Raw genomic sequence first — 9,481 nt, forward strand, 5'->3', positions numbered from 1 at the left:
ACCAAAAAATCACATCGTCTGGTTTGATTTGATTTGTGGAGATGAGCTTAAGCCTGAAGTTTAGAAAAACAAGTGAATGGCGCAGTTGGATGTGGATAGATGGACAGCCCGCAAGACAGCGAATGAAGTCATGCCCCACACACACTTCAATCAAATCAAAGAAACGAAAAAAAAGGGAAAAACAAGCTTCGACGAACTGGACAGGGCAGGGACGAACACCTGATAATTTATTTATTTTTTCTCAGGGAGAAATAAATAAAGGACATGCTCAACACGGGTGGAATAAAGTCGCCGGTGCTACTGCTACAGAGGGAATCAGGGAAGATCCGGTTTCGCTGTCTACAGCAGTAGTATACTTAGAGCTCGAGGACATGAGGAAATGAATGGAGTTGGGTGGGTCTGAATAGAAAGCGACGGAGATAATTAAAATACGCAACGCGCGGTAAACACGGCGCACGCAAATAATGAAGCCACAGTTCGATGAGAGCGAGCGGGATGGGAACACACACGTGCCCTGATGCTGCTTAACAGTAGTACTAGTAGTTGAGGCAGGAGAGTAGATAGAAGAAATAAAAGTCGTTGGTACTGGCGGCTACGTGCCAAGGACGACCACCAAGTAGCTGGGAGGCTGGAACGGGAGGGAGCGGAGCGGACCCGGGGGAAGGCGAGAGAGTCGGAGGGAGCCCCGCTCCGGCCAGCCTCCGTCGGCACCCACGGCCGGCAGCGGCAGCGGCACGCCATGGACGCGGAGGCCGGAGAGGCGCCCCTCCTCTCCCACCAGCACAACCCCAACCAGGTAACCCGCCTTCCCCACCGGAAAAGCCCATTCCCCAAAAACGCCCGCCTACCCGCCACCCATTTATTTCTCTGCTCTGGCTCTGGCTCTGGCTCGGCGGCTCTACTACATCAGAAATCTTCTTCTACCACCACCAGCAGCATCTCTCGCGTCGCAAGCAGTGAGAGATTGAGACCAGACTCCTCGGATTCATGGCCACGCCACGGGGTTCAGATTCAGCACCGGTTTTGTCAGATAGGGTTGGTGTTGCTCAATTTTAGTACTACTCTCATTGTAGACTGTATGTACACGACGCTCATCCTGTTAGATCTCTCAGCCGCTCGCTCGCTTGCTTGTAGCAGCAAGCAGCGCGCACATTCCGATCTCGGCTCACTTAAATTACATCCAAATTCCAACTTAGATTCGCACTCCTGTTTGCCACTCCTCTGCACTGACGCTTGGACACTTGCTATCCGCCTCAAACTAAATCTCTCAGCTCTCATCCCAGCTCCCTAAATTGGTCAACCATATTTTTTCCTCATTTCAAATCCACAATTTGGTCACCTTTAACTTGGTTCATATGTTTCTCCATGCATACAGGTCTCGTCAGCAGATCACAACCACAAACCCTTCAACTGGAAGGCTCCTGCTATTATCTTGGGTCGGCTCCTCCTCATATTTCTTCCTGCCAGTCTCATGAATGCAAACAAACCTACTATGTGATGAACATTTTCTGATGTTGCAACAAAATTAACACTCCTTTTCGCTGCAGCGTTTGAGTTCTTGGAGAGCATTGCCTACGCTGGTATTGCCCTCAACTTGGTAGTATATCTTGGGAAGGTCCTTCATGGAACTACGGCTTCAAATGCCGCGAATGTCGATACATGGAACGGCACCACGTTCCTCACGCCCGTCCTCGGAGCATTTCTTGCTGATACATACTGGGGGAAGTACAAGACCGTGGCCATCTCCATAATATTCTATCTTACTGTAAGTACATGCATTCTATTACTTCAGAACTTGCTCTCTTTTATGCCCATTTTGTTGCAGTCATCATGTGTGATTTCTTAACTCCTAAATTTGTCTGTCAACAAATAGGGGTTGCTCATCATAACTGCTTCGGCGATCATTCCATCTTTACAACCCGCCGCATGTGAAGGAACTTCATGCCCTCCTGCCACAGGGTTTCAGAATTTTGTCTTCTTTACTGCACTATACCTTGTCTCGGTTGGGACTGGAGGGGTTAAATCAGCTTTGCTCCCACTTGGAGCTGATCAGTATGATGATTCAAACCTTGAACAGAGTAAAAAGAAGCAGGCTTTCTTTAGCTGGTTCTTCATTGCCATTAACCTTGGCGTCTTCATCTCGGGGACAGTTGTTGTATGGATACAGCAAAATGTTGCTTGGTCTCTTGGATTTGGCATCTCATCGATATGCCTCATTATCGCCACAGTTGCCTTCTTGGCAGGAACACCAATCTACAGGGTTCAACTTCCTACTGGAAGCCCACTTAAAAGTCTTGTAGCGGTGTTTGTTGCATCATTTAAAAAGAGAAAAGTGGAGGTTCCTGCTGATAGCTCAATATTGTTTGATGGAAATGATGCTGACTTAACCAATGAAGCACCAAACAAATTGGCACATACTGAAGGATTCAGGTATGTTTATCACATGATGGAATCCAAGTCTGCTAGCCTAGCTGGACAAGTTAGTTTAAATTTGTCTGTTTTAACAAAAGAAACTTACCTCACATGTTTTCTAGAATTCCCCACTAGCTACAAATAGACATCTGGAAGGTGTAATATCCCCCTTAACATTATTTTACGAAAACAGGGTCAACAAATATTTATGAAATTACTAGCGGCTTTTATGTTCATTTTCTTATAATGAATGATGTTGTTAGAGCTATTAGAAAAGATCTTTGTATTAAAAAGTTACATTGTCATGTAGCCTTGATTTGTTCATGTGAATCTCAAAGAGAAATAAAGCTCAATTTGCCCTTATATCGTACTCTTCGTCAACCACAACCCCCAATTGTAATTAGTCAGAACAATTTGGCATGAAATATATCAGTCCTAATTAGCCCCATCTCATCTACCAGATAGAATTAAATGTCTCGCAATATTGTGGATGTGAGTCATGTTATGTTATGATCAAACATTAGAATTTTGTGTGGCTGTGTGCATTGCAATATGCAGAGGCCGGGTGTTACCCTCCTTTCCACACCAAAAAAACATTAGATTTTTTGCATGCGTAATACAGCCTAAAACCACAACTTTAGTTTCTGTAATGCTTTAGTTACAATCATGGACTGGTGGTGAAGATTGTGTTTTGCAATTTGAGTTATTCTTGTTACCTTTTAGTCGAATATGTATTCTGCACTTTGACATTTCAATCCTTTCAGGTGCTTAGATAAGGCTGCTGTAGTCTTAGGGGACCAGGAGATAAAGGAGAGCCTTTCTGGGCGTCCATGGATGCTATGCACTGTAACTCAGGTGGAGGAAGTGAAGATTCTTGTTCGGATGCTTCCAATATGGTTCACCAGCGTGTTCTACGCAGCTTCCATGTGCCAAACAGCCACCACCTTCATCCAACAGGGGAACAAAATGAACACAAAGATTGGATCCTTCTCCGTCCCTCCTGCTTCCATGAACTCTGCCTCGGTGGTCTTCATGATGATCTTTGTCGTGATCCAGGACACCATTGTGATCCCAGTAGCCAGACGATACACCGGAAACGTCGCCGGGCTCACGCAGCTGCAGCGGATGGGCGTCGGCCGGTTCCTAGCGGTCCCTGCGCTGGCCGCGGCCGCGCTGGTTGAAATGTGGAGGCTGCGCAGCGTCGCGGCCGGCCACAACCTGAGCATAGCATGGCAGCTCCCCCAGTTCATGCTCATCGCCTGCTCCGACGTGTTCTGCGGCATAGCTCAGCTCGAGTTCTTCTACTCGGAGGCCCCCATGTCGATGCGGAGCCTGTGCTCGGCATTCTCGTTCCTTGCAATGTCGCTTGGTTACTACCTGAACTCGATGATCATCTCGGCCATCGCTGCTCTGTCGAAGAGCGGGGGCGGGCAGGGCTGGCTTCCCGCCGACTTGAACGACGGGCATCTCGACTACTACTTCTGGCTGTGGGCGGGGATCGGCGCGGTGAACTTTGTTGTGTACACGGCGTTCGCGAAGAATTATACGGTGAAGAAAGTCGAGCTCCGGTGAACATGGTTTGCTGTCGGTTATCCTCTTTGTTGTATATGCACCGTCTACAAAACCACTTTGACGTAATTAAATATCGCCGAAATTCCTGAAGTTGTGTTCATTTGAATAAAAGGTGCCTTTGGAACACAAATGAAACAAAGCTAGCTCTGTTTACAGCTGCGTACCCTCTTTGTTCTTTTTATCTGAGTAAGGTGTAGCAAATGGTACCCCAGAATAAGTATGAGCCGTCCATTTGCGCCCATCTAATGGTTAATCTTGACCCGTACTCCATGACAGTCTTAAGGAGTACCACCTCTAGAAATGTACAGAGTACCTCCATTTCAAGGGTAAAATCGTAATCAAGAGATTTTCACTTAATGATGTGATTAAACCAAATAGAAAATAAATATAACACTGTTACCTAGGTAACGCTACTCATGAGGGCAACAGATTTGGCTAACCCTAATTATAAAAAAAATCCTAAGAACCCTAATTCTTTAAATCACGATCAAGTTGTGGTGACCGGGGAGTGGCTTCAGGCCACCACCGCGGTGGACTGGACTGAGCAGACGCAGCCAGGATGGGCTCCGGGCCATGCACGTTCATCTCTCTGGTCTGCGCTATGTGAGCCTGCAGGAACGCCGCCGCCCGCCGGCTGGCTTCTCCGGGCTTATGGCGGCCAACCGGCAACCACACAACGATATACTAATCATATATGTATTCCGTTTGCACATCGGTGATGGCCATGTGATGCATACACACGTTCATCCTGGAATTAAATCGCACCTAACTTGCAGTGATCGCAATTCCTTTTCCGCGGCGACAGATCTATACTCGTTGCGTTTCAATGGGGAAGATTAGGCCCAGTTCTACCCCCAAAAAATATTGATACAAGAACTGAACTACCCCTGCTGATGGATGGCCAGATTTTAATGGTACTCCAACGCACTAAATGGAGTACAAGGGTACCGTAAAAGAGCTCAATTGAACATTGACTCAATGGCAGGAGTGCAGGCCGTCGAACCCCGCCCACCCGCCTCTGAATTCCCACGGTAATTCCGCTGGTGTACTATCCGCGTTTATTATTCGCGGAGACGTCTCACTTCTACTAGTACTACGTAACAGGGGGCAGTTAAGTGAGGGGTCCTTCCTCCTTTGGACCCATTTCTTAGGTGTAGCAAATGTCACCGAAACTTCGTCTTCCGTGTTCATATGAATAGAAGCGCGTATGGAACAGAAATGGTTCATCTTGATCATCATCTGGTACATGGACCGACGACATCTTCAGTCAGTAAGCTATAGTAGCGAACAAACAGCGATGCTGGGACTGGACCGTTCTTCTGCACTTTCTGGTGTAACCAGCAATACATCTCTCGAGCGGTTCTTGTTGACCAGAAGGCAGCAACACATTTGCAGATCACACTTGAATCAATGTGCCTAGACCAGTAGTTGAGGAATTGGTTGGGATTGATGAGAGTCACATGGCGAGGTTGCCCGTCGCCAGCGTTTCCAGGAAACCCAAGTAGCCAGGCAAGTTGCAAGTTGAGCTGGATCGGCAATAGACTAGTACCAGTACCGTGGACGCGGACAGACGCAGACGCAAGGTTGGGTCATTGGCTGCTTGTTTTAGCTCATGCATCGAGCTAATCCCGCAGCTTAATTAAGTGGTCGCAAGTCGCAACTGCCTGCCTAGTGGCTGATGAAGAGTTGACGAGAAGTAGAGCCAAGTCATAAACTAACAGCAAGCGGTGCTCGTCTGAATCTGGATGCCTTCCAGTCCTCTCCTCGCTGTTATCTTGTAGCAATGTCATTAATGCAGTAGTATGTTAGTGACAACTGGATGCATTATCAAATGCGCGTGTCTGGTCTACTCTGAGCTTAACTCTGAAGCCAAAGAAAAATGAGAAACAGCAGCTAGAGCGATCTTGTGCTACATCACTTTCGCCGCCCACGTCTCATGCACATCAGCAATCGCGAGAGCGGCATTGAAGGACAGTTGGGTAGGCCGTAGCTACTTGAAACGGGGGCTTCCGTGGCGAATCCGGGCTGCCTTGGTGTCTTGGTGTCTTTGGTTGCAAGGGAAGGTGACATGACCCGCCGCCTATCCCTCCACCTTTTGCCCCAACAACCATGAATGGCGCCAAGGCTCACGGTCCCGCACCGCCCGCACGCCCAAGGCCGCCTCTGACGGACGAGGTACGCCGCACATCTTTTGGGTTTTCAGTGCAGTGCAGTGGTGTCGCTGCCTGCGGGTTTGGTTCAAGGACGGAGGGGGAGGCCACTCGATCCAGCTCGTTTATCCTCTCCGCACGTACTTGTCCGGCTGCTGACCGAGGCCGAGCGGGATGACGCTCTGCCCTCGTCCTGTAGTTTGACTTTCACCGCGCTCGACCAAATCCGCCGAGCTCATCAATTCCGGGAGATTTGCGTCCATTCAGGTCTCGCGGTTTACTATTTCAGTTACTGTTTCATTCATTTCATTCCGCTGCCCTGTCCGTCCGTCCGTCATTAGAACCTTCCGTCTTTGCTCCCTGTTGATCATTACTCGCTGAATCTGGATGCGGCCTGCAGATGGCGTCCTCTGCTGGTAATGGCAAGGAGATGGCCGCGCTCGAGTCCGGCCACGCGTCCTCCTCCTCCTCCTCCTCCTCCTCGCCGGCCGCTGCTGCGAAGATGACGGCGGTGGCGGGGAAACCGCGCCCCTTCACCTGGACAGGGCCTGCCATTGTTATGGGTAATTGACCGGCGACGACGACGACGATTTCCATTGGTTCATCCTTACAGATTCATGTGGCTGGATGACTGACTGTGCTGTGCTGTGCAGGCTTCGAGTTGCTGGAGAGCATCGCCTTCTCCGGCGTTGCACTGAACCTGGTCATCTACCTGGGCACCGTGCTCCATGGCACCACCGCCTTCAACGCCGCCCACGTCGACACCTGGAACGGGACCACCTTCATCGTCCCCGTCCTCGGCGCCTTCCTCGCCGACAGCTGCTGGGGCAAGTACAACACCATCGTCGTCTCGCTCCTCTTCTACCTCGCCGTCAGTATCCTCCTCTTATCTTCATCACTTCACTTGTGATTCAGTCAGGCAAAAGTCGTAGTTGAGATTGATGGGAAAATGAAATGCCAATCGATGGATGCAGGGCCTCGTGCTGCTCACCCTGTCCGCGGCGATCTCGCCCTTCCGGCCGTCGTCGTGCCAGGGGCTCTCGTGCCCGCCGGCCTCACGGACCCAGTTCTCGGTCTTCTTCGCGGCGCTGTACCTGACCTCCATCGGCACGGGGGGCGTCAAGTCGGCGCTCCTGCCGTTCGGGGCGGAGCAGTACGACGACAGCAGCCCGGAGGAGAGTCGGAGGAAGCAGTCCTTCTTCACCTGGTTCTTCGGCGCCATCAACCTCGGCATCTTCGTCGCCGGGACGCTCGTGTCGTGGCTGCAGCAGAACGTGTCCTGGGCGCTCGGCTTCGGCGTCTCCGCGCTCTGCCTCCTCCTGGCGGCGGCGGGCTTCCTGGCCGGCACGCCCTGGTACAGGGTGCAGCTCCCCGCCGGTAGCCCGCTCAGGGACATACTCAGGGTGGTGGTGGCGTCCGTCAAGAAGAGGAAGACCAGGCTGCCTGCAGCCGCGGGTCAAGGTGACCTTGGCCTGCACGAGGTGGCGGAAGACGACGACCTGCAGAAGCTGGCGCACACCAAAGGGCTCAGGTGTCTGGACAAGGCCGCGGCGAAGGGCGGCGACGGCCACGAAGGCCCGTGGAATCTGTGCACGGTGAGCGAGGTGGAGGCCGTCAAGATCCTGGCGCACATGGTGCCCATCTGGGTGACGTGCGTGCTGTACGCGGCGTCCCTGGGGCAGATGACCACCACCTTCATCCAGCAGGGGATGACCATGGACAACAAGTTGCTCGGGAGGGTGAAGGTGCCGGTGGCGTCGATGGTGTCGATCGAGGTGGTGTTCATGCTGCTCTGGGTGCTTCTGCACGACGCCGTCATCATGCCGCTCGCGCGGAGGTGGGCCCAAGCCGGGAGCGCCGGGCTGTCCCAGCTGCAGCGGATGGGCGTGGGGAGGGTCCTGGTGGTTCTGGCCATGGCGACGGCGGCGCTGGTGGAGAGCCGCCGGCTGCGCGTGGCCGGCGCGGGCAGGAAGATGGGCATCGCGTGGCAGGTGCCGCAGTTCGTGCTGGTGGCCGGGTCGGACGTGTTCTGCGGGATCGCGCAGCTGGAGTTCTTCTACGGGGAGGCGCCGGCGTCGATGCGCAGCATCTGCTCCGCCTTCTCCTTCCTCGCGCTGTCGCTGGGATTCTACGTCAACTCGGTGGTGGTGACCGCGGTGGCGGCGTTGAGGCCCGGGTGGCTGGCGGCCAACCTCAACGAGGGGCACCTGGACTACTACTTCTGGCTGTGGGCCGTCATCAGCGCCGGCAACCTGCTGCTCTACCTGCTGCTTGCCGCCCGGTACACGCCCAAGCAAGTCCTCCGCCACTCGCCATAGCCGCCGGCACCGAGTTAGCTAATGCACTGCTCCGTACTATGATGAATGTCTGAATGATGATGTAACTTGGACACATCACGCCGTAGAAGTCTCGCCGGATATAACTCTTGTTTTGTACATGTTCAGAGAGTGTCGTTAACGTTAACAAGCTGGGAGATTTCTTTTTTCGGAGCTGCTAAAACTCAGTCGACTCAGTCGACGAGTTAGCCGTTGGATGTTTTGTTCGCTTTAAGATTCACGCCAGGTGTGTTTGTCTTTGTTTCAGCCTGTATAAGGCGACCAGCCCGTTTCCTTATTTTGTTGGACCTTTTTGTAGCGTGCGTGTGTTGCTTTTGTGTTGGGCGGGTGTTCAGCCAGCCTTTTTCATTGCTTTTTGCTTTTTTTGTCGATGCTGCCGGCTGCTTTAGCTCTGGATTGTTTACCTGCTTTGCTCCCATTTTTCCTTTTCCCATTTCTTTTTTTGTTTTTCTATTAGTTTTTGTTTTTTCATAAATATTACCACACGGTTTGTTTTTTGTGCGTAATTACATGTCAACTATCGATATGCAACCTTTTCTTTTCTTTTCAAGAGTATTGTCATCGGTCACATCCATCGATCATACGGAGTTGCATGCGCATCAGCCACACGCTATTGTATATGTATGTCATCCGCGTGCAACTTACCTTTCTTTTTTCCCTTTTAAAAGTATGTTCTTGCCGGTCAACTATAAGTGTCGCCCTGACTGCAAGTGCATGTCTTCAGCTCAGTTGCAACTTACTAGTGTTTTGTCGGAGGGGAAAGTTGCATGTCTGTCACTAGGCACGCAATTGCAAGTGTCGCTTCCGACTGCAACTGCATGTCTTCAACACGATTACAACTTAGTGTTGTTTTGTGGGGGGGGGGACAATTGCATGTTTTGTACTACAAACGCAACTGCAAGTGTTGCCCTCGACTGCAATTGCATGTCTTCAACGCGACTACAACTCCCTGGTGTTTTTTTGTCGGGGAGGGGGTAGTTGCATGTCTGCCACTAGGCACGCAACTGCAAG

General features: G+C 51.4%; 1 protein-coding gene across 3 annotated transcripts; it reads left to right on the forward strand.

Annotated features, from left to right (window-relative positions):
* The first annotated feature begins 502 nt into the window (after window positions 1-502).
* Window positions 503-8,623, forward strand: LOC123181509 (protein NRT1/ PTR FAMILY 8.5). Of its 3 annotated transcripts, XM_044593785.1 has the most exons (8): window positions 503-796; window positions 1,376-1,436; window positions 1,548-1,765; window positions 1,874-2,430; window positions 3,177-3,960; window positions 6,535-6,697; window positions 6,788-7,005; window positions 7,109-8,623. In XM_044593785.1, the coding sequence occupies exons 1-8, from the start codon at window positions 740-742 to the stop codon at window positions 8,450-8,452; spliced, it is 3,402 nt and encodes a 1,133-aa protein (XP_044449720.1). In that variant the 5' UTR covers window positions 503-739; the 3' UTR covers window positions 8,453-8,623. The 3 variants fall into 3 exon arrangements, with proteins under 3 accessions (XP_044449720.1, XP_044449719.1, XP_044449718.1); XM_044593784.1 differs by lacking the exons at window positions 503-796; window positions 6,535-6,697; window positions 6,788-7,005; window positions 7,109-8,623 and adding an exon at window positions 831-1,035 and having other exon boundaries at window positions 3,177-4,114; XM_044593783.1 differs by lacking the exons at window positions 503-796; window positions 1,376-1,436; window positions 1,548-1,765; window positions 1,874-2,430; window positions 3,177-3,960 and adding an exon at window positions 5,982-6,401.
* The last annotated feature ends 858 nt before the right edge of the window (window positions 8,624-9,481 follow it).

The sequence above is a fragment of the Triticum aestivum genome, chromosome 1D, assembly GCF_018294505.1.
Source record: "Triticum aestivum cultivar Chinese Spring chromosome 1D, IWGSC CS RefSeq v2.1, whole genome shotgun sequence".
NCBI classification, from domain to species: domain Eukaryota; kingdom Viridiplantae; phylum Streptophyta; class Magnoliopsida; order Poales; family Poaceae; genus Triticum; species Triticum aestivum.